This window comes from Salvelinus alpinus, chromosome 7 (assembly GCF_045679555.1).
Source record: "Salvelinus alpinus chromosome 7, SLU_Salpinus.1, whole genome shotgun sequence".
Taxonomy (NCBI): domain Eukaryota; kingdom Metazoa; phylum Chordata; class Actinopteri; order Salmoniformes; family Salmonidae; genus Salvelinus; species Salvelinus alpinus.
In genome coordinates, this window is record NC_092092.1 from 38,959,858 (window position 1) to 38,978,392 (window position 18,535).

General features: G+C 44.6%; 1 protein-coding gene across 1 annotated transcript; it reads right to left on the reverse strand.

Annotated features, from left to right (window-relative positions):
• Positions 1–10,141: 10,141 nt before the first annotated feature.
• LOC139580980 (toll-like receptor 13) lies at positions 10,142–13,298 on the reverse strand. Its single transcript, XM_071410207.1, has one exon. The coding sequence runs from the start codon at positions 13,182–13,184 to the stop codon at positions 10,353–10,355; it is 2,832 nt and encodes a 943-aa protein (XP_071266308.1). The 5' UTR covers positions 13,185–13,298; the 3' UTR covers positions 10,142–10,352.
• Positions 13,299–18,535: the final 5,237 nt, after the last annotated feature.

The following is an 18,535-nucleotide window of genomic DNA, read 5'->3' on the forward strand; positions in this document are numbered from 1 at the left end:
GGTAACCTTCCTAAATGATTACCGCCCTGTAACACTCAAGTCGGTAGCCATGAAGTGCTTTGAAAGGCTGGTTATGGCTCACATCAACACCATCCTGTTGGAAACCCAAGACCCACTACAAATCGCATACCGCCCCAACAGATCCACAAATGATGCAATCTCAATTGCACTCCACATTGCCCTTTCCCACCTGGAAAAAAGGAACACCTATATGAGATTGCTGTTCATTGACTACAGCTCAGCGTTCAACACCATAGAGCCCACAAAGCTCATCGCTAAGCTAAGAACCCTGGGACTAAACACCTCACTCTGCAACTGGATCCTGGACTTCCTGACGGGCCACCCCCGGTGGTAAGGGTAGGCAACAACACATCTGCCAAGCTGAACCTCAACACTGGAGCCCCTCAAGGGTGTGTGCTTAGTCCCTTCCTGCACTCCCTGTTTAATGATGGTGTTGGAGTCGTGCTTGGCCATGCAGTCATGCATGGCCAAGCACGACTCCAACACCATCATTAAGTTTGCTGACGAGACGACAACGATGAGACAGCTTATAGGGAGGAGGTCAGAGACCTTGCAGTGTGGTGCCAGGACAAGAAACTCTCTCTCAATGTGAGCAAGACAAAAGAGCTGATCGTGGACTATAGGAAAAGGAAGGCCGAAGAGGCCCCCTTTAACATCGACGGGGCTGTAGTGGAGCAGGTTGAGAGCTTCAATTTCATTGGTGTCCACATCACCAACAAACTATCATGATCCAAACACACCAAGACAGTCGTGAAGAGGGCACAACAACACCTTTCCCCCTCAGGAGACTGAAAAGATTTGGCATGGGTCCCCAGATCCTCAAAGTTCTACAGCTGCACCATCGAGAGCATCTTGACCGGTTGCATTATCGCCTGGTATGGGAACTGATCAGCATCTGACCGGAAGGTGTTACAGAGGGTACTGCGTACGACCCAGTACATCTCTGGGGCCAAGCTTCCTGACATCCAGGACCTCTATACCAGGCGGTGTCAGAGGAAGGCCCTAAAAATGGTCAAAGACTCCAGCCACCCTAGACATAGACTGCTCTCTCTGCTACCGCATGGCAAACGGTACCGGAGCGCCAACTCTAGGTCCAAGATGCTTCTAAACAGCTTCTACCCCCAAGCCATAAGACTCCTGAACATCTAATCAAATGGCCACCCAGACTATTTGCATTGCCTCCACCCCTTCTTTTACACAGCTGCTTCTCTCTGTTGTTATCATCTATGCATAGTCACTTTAATAACTCTACCTACATGTACATATTACCTCAACTACCCAGTCCCCCGCACATTGACTCTGTACCGGTACCACCCTGTATATTGTCTCACTATTGTTATCTTACTGCTGCTCTTTAATTACTTGTTACTTTTATTTCTTATTCGTATTCGTATTTTTTAAAACTGCAATGTTGGTTAGGGGCTCGTAAGTAAGCATTTCACTGTAAGGTCTACACCTGTTGTATTCGGCGCATGTGACTAATACAATTTGATTTGATAATGAGATAATTGTTGTTATTTTTGATGATGTTTTGATAGTTTAATTAATGTATAAAAGCCTGTTAGCATAGAACCTAACGTCACCTAAAGTTAGCTCCAGTCAAGCTAGCCTTTTGTAGTCATCGACGGAACCAACAAACTTCACACAGTGTAAACAAAGGGAAACATTGTAACTTGCTGTTTTTAGGAAGATGTTGAGAATTATATTACGAAAATGTATCTTTGAGATAAGATGATAATTGATACCTTTTAACAGGTGTTTTTTGTTGTTGTTGTATGTTAGCTATTTAGAATTGTATAAGAGTAACCACGTCAGTTGAATGAGAAAGAGCCAACTGAAAACTGAGTTTCTGGTGCTTGTCTCTTCAACAAACTATTTAAAATGTTCAAGGTTTCAGACTATCTTCATTCTTCTCAGACTCTATTCACCCTATCCAGGTCCCAAGGTTTAAGAGGGTACACTACACTACTACCCCATGTGTTGTGGTTTTTCACTATGACCTAAATGGGGTTTAAGAATGTACTAGGCCTACACTTTGCCATTGCAGAGCGAGTAGTCAATGTTGCATAATGTGAGTATCATGAATTACTACGTTTTTCGTCACTTCACCTGAAAAATGGTGGGACACAGACCATCATAATACATTGTAAACAACTACCATGCTTTCATGTTTCACTACATGCTGGTAGTACAAAACCATGGTATTTTTTTCACTGTACTGCCAAGGTTAATTTGTGTACCGTGGTAGCTAGTACAATGGAAAAAATTAAATGTTTTTTCAGTCACTAACATGGCAGGAAAATACCATGGTACTGGTGCAAATACAATGGTATTTTCCTGCCATAGTAGTACAATGAAAAAAAAATACATTACCATGATACACTCATGTTTTTTGGGTCACTACCATGGCAGGAAAATATAATGGTATTTGCACCAGTACCATGGTATTTTCCTGCCATGGGAGTGACCGAAAAAACATGATAGATTTTTTTTTTACTAGCTACCATGGTACATTTTTGTAAGGGACATTCCACCCCATTTGAAGTGGAATTGGTTTCCCATGAGAAACTACTGTATGGTACAAGCCTGCCCTCAACTGTTCATTTGAGAGACTACACCCAACATGCACTATCAATTCAAAGGTCACTAAAGAGAGATAATATGCCTCTATGTTGACATCAAATTATTCATGTTTTAGCTCAAAATGTTATTGTCTCAGAACCGAAAGCCTTCCATTACAGAGGTAAGAAATAATCAGTTATTACAAATGTATTACACCGTCATTTCACTTCTGACCTGTGTGCTTCCTCTCTATATTCCAGAGAACACAGGGCATACAAGTTAGTCTATATCATCGAATACATCTGATAGATAATTGGTCAAGAGGACCCAAAATGGCCCATGCAGCATCTGACAAAATACATTGTGGGCTTTAAGAGTCCGAAAATAGTTTCATCTTAAAACAACCTGCTGATTACGAACACTTAAAAAAGACAACTCTCCTGACACCCAGACATCTGACCACACTTGCAGAAAACGGTATTCTGCTTCACAATAAATGTAAATACCAACTTCCTGTTCCCCACGACCTTAACCTCTCTGATGGGTCAGGATGCTCCCATGCTTTTTAATGTTTAGGTTCATCAGACAGGGTCAACTTGAGAAAATGTATCTGGTTCTGCTTACTGTCTATTCATCATGTCCACAGTCCTATTTCCCGCCATCCCCTATTAATTAAAGAGCAACAAATAGATTAGGTAAAATAGGGATGACCCCATTTAGTCGACTGGTCGATTGTTTAGTTGATGAGCTGTTGGTCGACCGAGATTTCTTTAGTTGAGCAGTAGCAGTAAGAAAATTGTTATATATATCGCTCATCCATATTCTCATTCACCCCTTTAGATTTGTGCGTATTAGGTAGTTGTTAGATTACTTGTTAGATATTACTGTTGGAACTAGAAGCACAAGCATTTCGCTACATTCGCATTAACATCTGCTAATCATGTGTATGTGACCAATACAATTTGATTAGGTTAGTTTAGACTTAATACCGTAACTTAGTTAGGCCTACATTTCAATACTTCTATAGGCTACTCTATCAATCAATCATTCGTTCATGTCATCACACGGCATACGAGTCATTTGCCATGTTGTGTTGCTACAATGTTGTCATGTTGTGTTGCTACCATGCTGTGTTATGTGCTGCTGCTATGCCATATTGTCGTCTTAGGTCTCTCTTTATGTAGTGTTGTGTTGTCTCTTTTGTCGTGATGTGTGTTTTGTCCTATATTTGAATTTAATGTATATATATTTTTAATCCCAGCCCCAGTCTGCCTTGAATAATTAGCTTAAATGATAAATAAACCATTCCATTTTGGAAATTGCATTCAGGAATGAATGCGACTGTTTAGTCTTTGCTGTAATAAAGGCTTAACAAAAAAACGTTACAGCAGACTCTCTGGTAAGCTTATACTTTAGTGTTGTTTACATTGCTCCAAACAGTCAGAAAAAATGTATTGTAATCTATACAGCACCTGTTTGACACACACCGCGCTTGCTACTTACCTTCTTTTTCTTGATCTCCAGTATTTTCCACAACTAGTCGCATTTTCCCCCACATATCTGACCTGGCCTTTACCTCCTGAGAAACGTGTAAATATTCCCGTTTCGAGTTTATTTGTCACGTCCTCTGCATCCATTTTGCTGTCAAGTGTTACGGTGTTCAGAGTTTGTTATAACCAATTTATTGATGTGATTATGATTGACGGGGGCGGCAATTTCTGAGATAAACTGACCAAGACACACCTCCAACAACACATAAAAACCTCACAGAATTCTGTCCAAAAACAATTATAATTTCTCTCAACCAGGTGCATATGGGCTTTTTAGGCGAGCGCTGATGCCGCCCTTTGATAAGCAGTGCCCACTTTGTCAAAGGCAGGGGCACAACATATTTTGCTTGTCCATTCTCAGCACCATTGCTCCACCAATGTTCAGTCAAAAAAAATTCACATAAATCATGTAGCAGATATAGGATACACTTTTTACATCATGCAGGTTTCTCCGATCAAATAGCCTAACCTAAATGGTGTTCAATCAAATAGAAAATGATGTTAACAAAGTAACATATCCTAAAAGCAGGACAGGTCAAATTAAAATGGACATTATGGAATGAACTGCTGTCTAGGAGTTTCACCCATTGTCATGATTGTGTATGTCAATTTCTTTGACAAACTGATCATTGCGAAAAAAGAAAGTACCTCTGCATTTCCCGCTGTGTAAACATATTGCAAATAGGGTCGCAATAACTCCTGATAAAGTTGGGTAGCTGATATGCAGTGCTTAAATAACCAAATTGATTAGTAACCGTAATCAGGACTAATAAAGTCAATGCAATGGCCTGATTAACAAACCGTGAGCCTACTACATGGATGGGCATTCATAAAATTCCATTGCGGACTGATATAGTAGCCTACACCCTAGTAAGCATGAGCAGACCTGTCACGTTCCTGACCTTGTTTTCCTTTTGTATAGTTGTGTTTAGTGGGTCAGGACGTGAGCTGGGTGGGCAATCTGTGTTGTTTGTTCTATGTTTAGTGTCAGTGTTAATTGACCTTGTATGGCTCTCAATCAGAGGCAGGTGTTTGACGTTTCCTCTGAGAGCCATATATAGGTAGGTTGTTTCACATTGTTTGTTGTGGGTGGTTGTCTCCTGTGTCCGTTGATGTTACCACACGGGACTGTATCGTTTTGTTTGTAGTCTGTACCTGTTCGTGCGTTCTTCGTTATATGTAAGTTCACATGTTTTAGGTCAGTCTACGTCGTTTGTTATTTTGTTAATTATCAAGTGTTTTCGTGTTTCGTCGTTTGTTTAAATAAATCATTATGTCTAATTACCACGCTGCACATTGGTCCTCTGATCCTTCTCGCCTCTCCTCGTCTGAGGAGGAGGACGACGTAAACGACCGTTACAGAACCACCCACCAAACAAGGATCAAGCAGCGTGAGAGGAACCAGCAGCAGCGGCCAAAAAAACAGGACTCGTGGACTTGGGAGGAGATTCTGGACGGAAAGGGACCCTGGGCTCAGACAGGGGAATATCGCCGCTCTTTTGAAGAGAGGGAGGCAGCTAAAGCCCAGGAGCGGTGGTATGAGGAGGCAGCAAGGAGACGTGGCTGGAGACCCGAAAAGAAACCCCAAAAATTTATTGGGGGGGGGGGCTAAAAGGGCGTGTGGCGAAGTCAGGTAGGAGACCTGCGCCTACTCCCTGTACTTACCGTGGAGAGCGAGAGTACGGGCGGACACCGTATTACGCAGTAGAGCGCATGGTGTCTCCTGTACGTGTGCATAGCCCGGTGCGGTACATAGCAGCTCCTCGTATCGCCGGGCCAGATTGAGGATTGAGCCGGATGTCATGAAGCCGGCCCAACGCATCTGGCCACCAGTGCGTCTCCTCGGGCCGGCTTACATGGCACCAGCCTTACGCATGGTGTCCCCGGTTCGCCTACATAGCCCGGTGCGGGTTATTCCACCTCCCCGCACTGGTCGGGCGACGGGGAGCATACAACCAGGTAAGGTTGGGCAGGCTCAGTGCTCAAGGGAGCCAGTACGCCTGCACGGTCCGGTATTTCCGGCGCCACCTCCCCGCCCCAGCCCATTACTACCAGTGCCAACACCACGCACCAGGCTTCCTGTGCGTCTCCAGAGCCCTGTTCCTCCTCCACGCACTAACCCTGTGGTGCGTGTCTCCAGCCCATTACCACCAGTGCCTACACCACGCACCAAGCCTCCTGTGCGTCTCCAGAGTCCTGTACGCACTGTTCCTTCTCCCCGTACTCGCCCTGATGTGCGTGCCCTCAGCCCGGTACCACCAGTGCCGGTACCACACACCAGGCCTATAGTACGCCTTGAGAGTCCAGTGTGCCCTGTTGTTGTTCCCCGCACTAGCCTGATGGTGCGTGTCCTTAGCACGGTACCTCCAGTTCCGGTACCACGCACCAGGCCTACAGTGCGCCTCAGCCGGCCAGAGTCTGCCGTCTGCCCAGCGCCATCTGAGCCATCCGTCTGCCCAGCGCCATCTGAGCCATCCGTCTGCCCAGCGCCATCTGAGCCGCCCGTCTGTCCCGAGCCGTCAGAGCCGCCCGTCAGTCAGGAGCCGCTAGAGCCGCCAGTCAGCCAGGATCTGCCAGAGCCGCCAACCAGCCAGGATCTGCCAGAGCCGCCAACCAGCCAGGATCTGCCAGAGCCGCCAGTCAGCCAGGATCTGCCAGAGCCGCCAGTCAGCCAGGATCTGCCAGAGCCGCCAGTCAGCCAGGATCTGCCAGAGCCGCCAGTCAGCCAGGATCTGCCAGAGCCGCCAGTCAGCCAGGATCTGCCAGAGCCGCCAGTCAGCCAGGATCTGCCAGAGCCGCCAGTCAGCCAGGATCTGCCAGAGCCGCCAGTCAGCCAGGATCTGCCAGAGTCGTCAGCGAGCCATGAGCAGCCAGAGCCGTCAGCGAGCCATGAGCAGCCAGAGCCGTCAGCGAGCCATGAGCAGCCAGAGCCGTCAGCGAGCCATGAGCAGCCAGAGCCGTCAGCGAGCCATGAGCAGCCAGAGCCGTCAGCGAGCCATGAGCAGCCAGAGCCGTCAGCGAGCCATGAGCAGCCAGAGCCGTCAGCGAGCCAGGAGCAGCAAGAGCCGTCAGCGAGCCATGAGCAGCCAGAGCTGCCCTCCAGTCATGAGCTGCCCTCCAGTCATGAGCTGCCCTCCAGTCATGAGCTGCCCTCCAGTCATGAGCTGCCCTCCAGTCATGAGCTACCCTCCAGTCATGAGCTGCCCCTCAGTCCGGAGCTACCCCTCAGTCCGGAGCTACCCCTCAGTCCGGAGCTGCCGTCCCTCCGTCCGGAGCTGCCGTCCCTCCGTCCGGAGCTGCCGTCCTTCAGTCCGGAGCTGCCGTCCCTCAGTCCGGAGCTGCCGTCCCTCAGTCCGGAGCTGCCGTCCCTCAGTCCGGAGCTGTCGTCCCTCAGTCCGGAGCTGTCGTCCCTCAGTCCGGAGCTGCCCCTCAGTCCGGTGCTGCCCCTTATCCCGGTGCTGCCCCTTATCCCGGTGCTGCCCCTTATCCCGGTGCTGCCCCTTATCCCGGTGCTGCCCCTTATCCCGGTGATGCCCCTTATCCCGGTGATGCCCCTTATCCCGGTGATGCCCCTTATCCCGGTGATGCCCCTTAATTTAGGTGGGTTTATTTGGAGGGTGGTCATTGGGAGGGGGATACGGAAGCGGGGAGTGACTATGGTGGTGTGGGGACAGCGTCCGGAGCCGGAGCCGCCACCGTGGACAGATGCCCACCCAAACCCTCCCCTTGAGGTTGAGTTTCGCGTCCGGAGTCCGCATCTTGGGGGGGGGGGTAATGTCACGTTCCTGACCTTGTTTTCCTTTTGTATAGTTGTGTTTAGTGGGTCAGGACGTGAGCTGGGTGGGCAATCTGTGTTTGTTCTATGTTTAGTGTCAGTGTTAATTGACCTTGTATGGCTCTCAATCAGAGGCAGGTGTTTGACGTTTCCTCTGATTGAGAGCCATATATAGGTAGGTTGTTTCCCATTGTTTGTTGTGGGTGGTTGTCTCCTGTGTCCGTTGATGTTACCACACGGGACTGTATCGTTTTGTTTGTAGTCTGTACCTGTTTGTGCGTTCTTCGTTATATGTAAGTTCACATGTTTTAGGTCAGTCTACGTCGTTTGTTATTTTGTTAATTATCAAGTGTTTTCGTGTTTCGTCGTTTGTTTAAATAAATCATTATGTCTAATTACCACGCTGCACATTGGTCCTCTGATCCTTCTCGCCTCTCCTCGTCTGAGGAGGAGGACGACGTAAACGACCGTTACAAGACCTCTTTTGGACGTCTTTTTTTGGTCCAGTCCAGACGTTGTTTTTTGGTGTTTTAGAAAAGGTAGTCTTACTACATAGAGGCCCATTCATAAAATGCAATTACAGGCAATACTGTAGGCTACAACTCAGTAAACATAGACCGACGCCGATGCTTTTTGGATGTCTTTTTTTGGTCTTGATTTCCATATCCATAGACGTTGGTTTTTGGTCTGGTCTGGAAAATACATATTTATCAAAGTCGGGAAAAGATGCCTTTTCAGCATTGTGGAAAATATATATTTTAAACATACGGAAAATACCTTTTCACATTTCATTCAGAACCTAAATTGATCCTAACTTCAATGTCTGAAATATACATATTGTAGACATATTTTTGCTTACTGGGACTATTCTAGTTTTGCTGGAGGACATCCTCTGGATTTTATTTTATTTGACCTTTATTTAACTAGGCAAGTCAGTTAAGAACAAATTCTTATTTTCAATGACAGCCTAGGAACAATGGGTTATTCAGGGGCAGAACGACAGATCTTTACTTTGTCAGCGCGGGGATTTGATGTTACAAGTCCAACGCTCTAACCACTAGGCTACCTGCCGCTACAGGAATAACAGACATTCTGGAGTAATAATTATATAACCAACATTCTCAAGTAATACTAGTCCTGTGAGAACAGGTCTTTGGAGGAGAGAGAGACAACAGGTGACAGTCACTTGCTGTCTTTTTTTTTTAACACAGTGCAGCAAATCTGAGCCTGGCCCAGCACAATCAAATCAATTGCTGGTCGGACTCCCTCTAGCCATTTGTGTGTCTTAATTATTTAATCAAATTGTGTGCTTAAAGCATCAGATAAGCTCAGTGAATATAGTTCTTAGCTAAAGGGCACTCAGCTTCTTCAGTCCGCCAGGCCTTGGTGTGTTTGTGTGTGTGTGTCTGTGTGCACTTGCATGCGTCTGTGTTTATGCATGCATCCGTGTTTTTACGCTGAAAACTAAATGTAGTTGACACTTTTTCTGAGCAATTTTACTGTAAGTTTATGTTGGTAATAGTGTCTTCTAGGTGAGACTGTCAAAATGTTAAAGGAAAGGGCATGTACGTGAAAGCTATGTCAAAGTAAAGGGGAAAGATATTGAAGTGTGCTGTGTGTGTGGTTAAAATCCCAATAGCAATTACATCTATAGATACAAGTTCTGAGCCAGGCTAGCACGGTGTCGAGGTGACCTACTCATAACAGGGTGACCCTCTCTCACTACTTCCCTCTTCCTCTCACTCCTACAGTATCTCCATTGACATGGCTCAAGGGGCTGGTCAAGGGGCTGATGTTGTAAATTGGGTTGATTGGGCAGGTTGGACACGACCCACAAACATAATTTCACTGTATGTGTCCCAGCCCTCCAGACAGACCCCTCAACTCGCAGTAACACAGTGGAAGTATCTCTGTCAGTCTAAAGGAAGTGTATGGCAGTGACATAACTTCAGGGGGCACTGTAGCACAAGAACACACAGGAAGTCTTATCTAGTTTAGATGTGTATCTCAATTGTCTAAAGTCGCTTCCTCTTCGAATCCCCACGCTTACCCAAAATAGTTTTCAGATCATAGCAGACTAAAGAGAGAAGCTGAGTAGAGGAAGCTCCTTTGGACAATTGAGATGCACCTAAGAAATGTGTCATGATGGTTTATGATGCATCTCTACTCTGCCATTAATATGTCAAAATGGCAGGTTCAAAATGTTACCAACAAAACAATAACCACTGGAAACTCATCTCAAAGTATTTAGTTAGAGTAATTTGAAGCAGATATTAACATAGGATAACGACATACAGAATAATGATTCGAGCAAAGATTTGAAAAGAGTTTGACACATGTTTAGCTCTTTTTGGCTTTTTGTACAGGAGATACATTATACATTTCCCTAGCTAAGTTACAATCCATTCATAAAACTTGGACTTTAGTTTTTAAATGTATTCATGTCACTGGCCATGTTTTGGCGCCAGCGTAGCCCAAAGTCGGTCCCAAAAATCTTGGTATTGTTCTGGCTCTTTTGGCCAGTCCAGGTAGGTCCTGGTCTTCACCAGTCTGGCCAGCCTGTGGTGGGCAGACAGCTGGTGAGGAGAGATGTCTTCCAAGAAGACCAGGATGAGGATATCCCTTTGCTCCACCCGCAGCCGGTCAGTGGCTAGCTTCATCTCCAAAGAGCACCAGTTGCTGCGGAGGTAGTGGCGGCTGACCAAGCATACAGTCCGGCGGCTGCTGTAGAGACAATCTGTGATGTTGTCCACAATGTCCTTCCCCAGCTGGAAGTCTCTACTGTGCAGACACAGGCGCAGGAAAGGGGGACCTCGTTGTTCCATGTTGGGCAGAAGCTCCTCCACCACCCAGCGCTCGTCTTTCCCACTGTAAGAGACAAAGGCGTCGTACCCATAGCGTCTCTTGTTGTTCCGAAACACGGCCTCTTCCAACCAGCCGCGAGTGATGTAAAATAGAGCCAGCAGATACTGGCCAGCCAGGTGATGTAGCAGCACCACCAGCATGAAGAGCAGGAGACCCAGGGTGTTGGAAACAAACAAAATGAATCCTACGTCCATTGAACAATGGATTTGGGAGTATTTTAGGAAGTTCTGAGTGCCATGCTCACCTATACAATTTATTTCCTTCATTCCCAATGTAGAATGCCAAAACATGACCTGAACTTGTCGATTACGTTTCGCCCAGTTATCAAACCAAGCATTGTTGCAACTGCATTGTAAAAGTAGATCTTGTATAAGCAGATACTTTAGGCTTTTCAGGGGCTCAGGGAATTCTTCCATGATTGTAAGCTCATTGTTAATAACCAAACGTAATTCTCTCAATGACTGTAAGTCTTTGCTCAGGTCCTTTTCAAGGTAGTCGATCCTGCAGCCAAGGAGCATCAGAGTCTCCAGTCTGGTCAAATTGTGAAACATGATCGCAAGACCAGTCTGCCGATTGAGGTCTACTCCTGTAAGTTGCAAATCCCTCAAGTGCACAAGTGTATTCAGGCTGGTTAGATCCACAAATAAAGCTGAGAGCTTTGATTCTAGCTTGAAGCGTTGAAGGAACTTGAAGTAGCTCCCAGCAAAGATGGACCCACACAGGATCCACTCTGTCCTTGCAGTTAGCTCAACGACAGCCCTAAAGAAAGGCCTCTCACAGTCCTGAAAAGACACTGTCTCGCCGTGGACATGCAGGCCCAAGCCTGGGTTTGGGGCACCATCGCCACCAATAATAAGAGTCATGGGCCTTCTGCCAGAGCTGATGTAAAGGTATGTCAGTCCCCGAGGTATGCTGCCAAATACAAATGTCAGATTCAGCTCAATCTTTGATTCTGGAGGGAAGTTCAGGTCTCCCAGAAACACATTCTGTATTGAACTAAGGTGAGCAAAAGATAATGCTTCAATGTGCACCAATGGATTTGCCTCCAAATTGAGGTACTCTAAGCAGTGCAGATCAAAGAAATTAAATGATTTGATTTCAGATAACTGGTTATGACCTAGATTTAAAACCTTTAACTTCTGCAATCCCAGAAAGGCAAAGTTGTCGATGGTGGAGATTCGATTATATTTCAAGTTAAGTTCTTCCAGGTTTTTCATGCAAAAGAACTGTCTACGATGTATGCTAAAAATACTACTAAAACACAATGTAATTATTTTTAACCACAATATAGGACTAGGTGGAGTTTTGCAAAGGGATGTAAATCTTGTATTGTTCAAGGAAAATTGATCAACAGTCAAAAGCTGGAGATTCCTCAAGCCATGGATAAAGCTCAGATCAATAAATCTTGGTGAAATAGAGATTCTCTGAAGGCTCAATTTTCGAAGTGTCATGCAATTTTGAATGGCAGAAATTGAGAAGTTGATATGATCCGTAGTTATTGAAACATCAGAAGTTGAAAGTTGATAGACAATTTCACACATCGACTCTAAGTCACTATCCTCCTGCCAGAATTGAAATGTTTCCACTTTGCTGACACCCGACTGCAGTAGTTGCATCTGCAGTACATTATTTAAAGGCATGTTAAGAAATGAAATGTTTTTAAAACCTTCAAACACACCTTTACCTACGGTCTTTAGATCAGGGAAATTCAAGACAATATCTTGAAGACCATAGAAACTTGGGGTCTCATAAGTAGTCCCGTTAGACACGATACACTTTGGGCTACTCAGAGTGGCAATTTCAGCCCACAGGACCAGCGATGTCAGTGAAGATGTCTTATTAACTATTCTACATAAAACCTCTGACAAGCTCTTTATGTCTGACAACAATTTTTTTTGGGACTGCATTATCGTAAGAGTGGTCAATTGTTTCATTCCATCAAATGCATCTAGTGCTATTACAGAAAACGAACATGAAATTATTCTTAATTGTTTAAGATTATGTAAATCCTTGAATGTATTTGAATGAATGGATAAGTTTAAAGAGCAAGTAAGACTCAGTGTCTGAAGTCCAAATAGCCCCCTGAAAGCACCTGGAAGAATCTCTGCCGGTTGACCTGAGATGCCAAGCGCAACCAGTTTGTCGAATCTGGAGAAATCGTTGGGATGCAGAATGGATTTGTTCCTCATCTGGACACACAAGGTCTGGATGGAAATGGGGAAAATGGCTAGGTGAAGTGGCACATTGTCGACGTCCATGCAGCTCACTGTAAGGTTACCATTGTGACAATCATCGCCTCTCCACACATCTGTAAAACCATCAGTCATCACGCATTTCTCACTAGTCCAACTGGAGACACAGATGATCCAAAGAGCCACAACTCCAAACTGAGTGACTCTGATGAGCCTCATCCTTACAGAGAACTACAAATATCTGATGTATACAGTTAGACTGCTAATTCTGTGGTAAATCCAACAAATCCAATGATAGTTGAGCTGGTTTCTGTACTGTCTGACGCTACAGACACTGCTACGGGAGTTGCAGCTCAGTGTGACAGCTGAGATATTCGCCACAGACTTTAAATGTCTCCATATCAATGTTGACAGGAAGGACACTTCACTAGAAACTTCACCGCACACTTGCACCCCCCAACACACACACACACACAGACACACAGGAAAACTGGTTAGACTTTGACTGCACAAACACAAAGGGATGCCACAGTAAGATTTATTTTAGATTCATCTCTACTCTCACTTCTTCTAAATCTTCTATTCTTTATTTTATTCTGCTAAGTGAACGTGTGACTGCTGATAGATAACTGAGAAAGAGGCATGAACAGCAGGTTTGGTTTTCAAGTGAATCTGTTTATTTTTAAAGGTGAACCGAATGTAATTTGACAGAAATACTTTACCATTCAAAAGTTTGGGGTCACTTAGAAATGTCCTTTTATTTTTTTAAAGCACATTTGTGTCCACTAAAACAACATAAAATTGATCAGAAATACAGTGGAGATATTGTTAATGTTGTAAATGACTATTGTAGCTGTTTTTTCATGGAATATCTACATAGGCGTACAGAGGCCCATTTATTAGTGTGTTCCAATGGCACGTTGTATTAGCATAAAGGCTAATTGATCATTAGAAAACCCTTTTGCAATTATGTTAGCACAGCTGAAAACATTTGTTCTGATTTAAAAAATCTATTAAACTGTCCATCTTTAGACTTGTTGAGTATCTGGAGCATCAGCATTTGTGGGTTCGATTACAGGCTCAAAATGGACAGAGACAAACACCTTTCCTCTGAAACTCGTCAGTCTATTCTTGTTCTGAGAAATGAAGGCTATTCCATGCGAGGATTTGCAAAGAAACGGAATATCTCATACAACGCTGTGTACTACTTCCTTCACAGAACAGCACAAACAGGCTCTAACCAGAATAGACAGAGGAGTGGGAGGCCCCGGTGCATAACTGAGCAAGAGGACAAGTACATTAGAGTGTCTAGTTTGAGAAACAAGTTCCTCTGTCCAGTGTCTGTGTTCTTTTGCCCATCTTAATCTTTTCTTTTTATTGGCCAGTCAGATATGGCTTTGTCTTTGTAACTCTGCCTAGAAGGCCAGCATCCCGGTGTGTGCGTGCTTGCAAACAGAAACAAGGTGCGTGAGACGATGGTGACAGGTGTGCGGGATAATCAGCAGCCTGATGACCTCGAGGCCGGAGAGGGAGTATATGTGACAGTACTCCCTCCCCGACTCGCGGCTCCAGCTGCAGGACGCCGTCAAAGGGGACGAACCCGGGGATCAGGAGCGGACTGGTCACCCCTGCTGATGCGCGAGAACCTGTCATGCCAGCTGAGGCACGGGAAACTGTCGAGTAAGCTGGGGCGCGGGAACTTGACTGGTCGGTTGAGGCAGGGGAGCCTGGCGATTCGGCTGAGGCATGAAAACCTGATGAGCCGGTGGAAGCAGGGGAGCCTGGCGATCCAGCAGAGGCATGAAAGCCCGATGAACCGGCTGAGGCAGGGGAGCCTGGCTCACTCACTCACTTTCCCTCAAGAATTTCCCTGTATTTAGTGCCATCCATCATTCCTTCAACTGACCAGTTTAGCAGTCCCTGCCGATGAATAACCTCTCCAAAGCATTTTTTTTTTTTTTCATTTCACCTTTATTTAACCAGGTAGGCCAGTTGTAAATGAGAACTTGTTCTCAACTGCGACCTGACCAAGATAAAGCAAAGCAATGCGACACAAACAACAACACAGAGTTACACATGGAATAAACAAATGTACAGTCAATAACACAATAGTAACAATAGTAAAAGTCTATATACAGTGTGTGCAAATGGCGTAAGGAGGTAAGGCAATAAACGGGCCATAGTAGCGAAGTAATTACAATTTAGCGATAGATGTGCAGAGAATGATGTGCAAGTAGAAATACTGATGTGAAAAAGAGCAAAAAGTAAATAAAAACAATAAAAGATGCTGCCACCACCATGCTTCACTGTGGATTTGGTGTTCTCAGGGTGATGAGAGGTGTTGGGTTTGCGCCAGACATAGCGTTTACTTGATGGCCAAAAATCTAAATTTTAGTCTCATCTGACCAGAGTACCTTCTTCCATATGTTTGGGGAGTCTCCCACATGCCTTTTGGTGAACATCAAATGTGTTTGCTTATTTTTTCTTTAACTTCTCTGCGCTACGGATCCCTTTAGCGGGATCATTTTCCTAAACAACCGCTGAATTGCAGGGTGCAAAATATTACAAAAAATATTTATAATCATGCAATCACAAGTGAAATATACCAAAACACAGCTTAGCTTGTTGTTAATCCACCTATCGTGTCAGATTTTGAAAATTTGCTTAACAGAAACACTTTCGCTTTTGTGAGTGTATCAATCAATGCTAGAACAGCCTTATATTAGCTTGGTCACGACAGTCAGAAAAGCAATAAAATTAATCGCTTACCTTTGATAATCTTCGGATGTTTGCACTCACGAGACTCCCAGTTAAACAACAAATGTTATTTTTGTTCGATAAATATTACTTTTATAACAAAAAAACGACATTTGGGGCTAAATTGGGTCACAAGGCAGGTAGCCTCCACAAGAATTCCACCCAGTTTTCTTTCACAGTATAGCAAACAGCCACAGGAGACACATTGCGATGATTTGTATTAATAAGAAAAGGTCTAAAGAAAGTTGCACCTTAAATATTACTCCCAGTGATTTATTGCGGAACCAATGTTTTTAGAAATCCCTGCGAGATATAAAGAGGATAGGTCTTTCTCTATTCATTACGAATGGCGCAGGGGGAGATGGCTGCCGTTTTACAGGCTCCTAACCAAGTGTGCTATTTTATGTGTTTTTTTCACATTGTTTGTAACTTATTTTGTACATAATGTTTCTGCCACCATCTCTTATGACTGAAAAAGAGTTTAGGATATCACAACAGCGATGACTTACCTCAAACTGGATGAAGATTTTTTTTTATCTTTAACGAGTCGAACGCGAAGGATTTACTCCAAATACCTGACCAGGCTCATACCCCGTCATTCTCATTAAGAGAAGAGGCCGATATAGGGGACGCAGGTCCAGGTGCCTTGTGAGAATTTGTTAACGAGTGGGTAACTCGCCTATGCCATCCGTCCTATTGGCCAAAGTGCAATCATTAGAGAATAAACTGGATGAAGCTGTTAAATGAGCATTTTGGTCCTAGACTTGGTACAGAGAGAACAGTCTATGACTTGGGTGACTGGAATCTTTGACAAATTTGTGGGACTTCCTCTGACATCGCCTAGTATATAGGTCCTGGATGTCAGAAAGCTTAGCCCCAGTGATGTCCTGGGCCGTACGCACTACCCTCTGTAGCGCCTTATGGTCAGATGGCGAGCAGTTGCCATACCAGGTGGTGATGCAACCGGTCAGGATGTTCCCGATGGTGCAGCTATAGAACATTTTGAGCATCTGGGGACACATGTTAAATCTTTTTAGTCTCCAGAGGGGGAAAAGGTGTTGTCGTGCCCTCTTCACAACTGTCTTGGTGTGTTTGGACCATGATAGTTTGCTGGTGATGTGGAGAACAAGTAACTTGAAACCACTCCACTTGGCAATGTGGGGACGACGTCGTCGATGCACTTATTGATGAAGATGGTAACTGAGGTGGTATACTCCTCAATGCCCCTTCTGGATGAGCATTTTCTTGTTTGCTCATGGCCTCATAATGCTCATTGAGTGCAGTCTTAGTGCCAGCATCGGTTTGTGGTGGTAAATAGACAGCTACGAATAATATAGACAAGAACTCTCTTGGTAGAATGTGTGGTCTACAGCTTATCATGAGGTATTCTACCTCAGGCGATTAACACCACGAGACTTCTTTAATATTGGACATCCCACACCAGCAGTTACTGACAAATAGACCCCCCCCCCCCCCGTCTTACCAGACGTAGCTGCTCTGTCCTGCCGATGCATGGAGAAGCCAGCCAGCTCTATATTATCAGTGTCGTCGTTCAGCCACGTCTCTGTGAAACATAAGATATTACAGTTTTTAATGTCTAGTTTGTAGGATAGTCTTAACCGTAGATCGTCCAGTTTGTTTTCCACTGATTGCACGTTGGCCAATAATACGGAGGGTAGGGGTGGTTTACCTACTCATTGGCGAATTCTTACAAGGCACCCCACCCTCCTTCCGCTTTTCCTCCATCTTTTCTTCACGCTGATGACAGGGATTTGGGCCTTGTCTTGACAAAGCAGAATATCCTTCGCGTCGGACTCATTAAAGATTTTAGTCAGAAGCAAGTCTCTTCTTATTATTGGTGTCCTTTAGTGGTGCTTTCTTTGCAGCAATTTGACCATGAAGGCCTGATTCACCCAGTCTCCTCTGAACAGTTGATGTTGAGATATCTGTTTATTTGGGCTGCAATTTCTGAGGCTGGTAACTCTAATGATCTTATCGTCTGCAGCAGAGGTAACTCTGGGTCATTCTTTCCTGTGGCGGTCCTCATGAGAGCCAGTGTCATCATAGCGCTTGATGGACTGTCATTTCTCTTTGATTATTTGAGCTGTTCTTGCCAAAAACTTGGTATTTGACCAAATAGGGGTATCTCTGTATACCACCACTACCTTGTCACAACACAAATGATTGGCTCAAATCCATTAATAAGGAAAAAAATCCACAAATGTACTTTTAATAAGGCACACCTATTAATTGAAATGTATTCCAGGTGACTAACTCATGAAGCTGGTTGAGAGAATGCCAAGAGTGTGCAAAGCTGTCATCAAGGCAAAGGGTGGCTACTTCGAAAAATCTAAAATATATTTTGATTTGTTTAACACTTTTTTGTTACTTCATGATTCCATATGTGTTTTTTCATAGTTTTGACGTCTTCACTGTTATTCTACAATGTAGAAAATAGTAAAAATAAAGAAAAACCCTTGAATGAGTAGGTGTGTCCAAACTTTTGACTGGTACTGTATGTCGCATAATGCTTACCTCATTATTCAATGTTGATTTTCCTTTTTACTGCATTAGTGATAGCGTACATACACTTTTAGGCTTTACAGCCTTCTTCAGTGGGTAGGTACAATTTATTTTAATTCAAAGCAGCATTTGTAAAGAACAACAAATGAGCAGCGGGTGCTTCTAATCAGTGTTGCCACTCATCGGTCAATCAGGGACCCGGGCAACTCACAAATCAATCACCCCAGGTGTCCGCTCACCAAAATACATCACATCAATTCATGATGTCAGTGAAGATGTGTGATTTATTA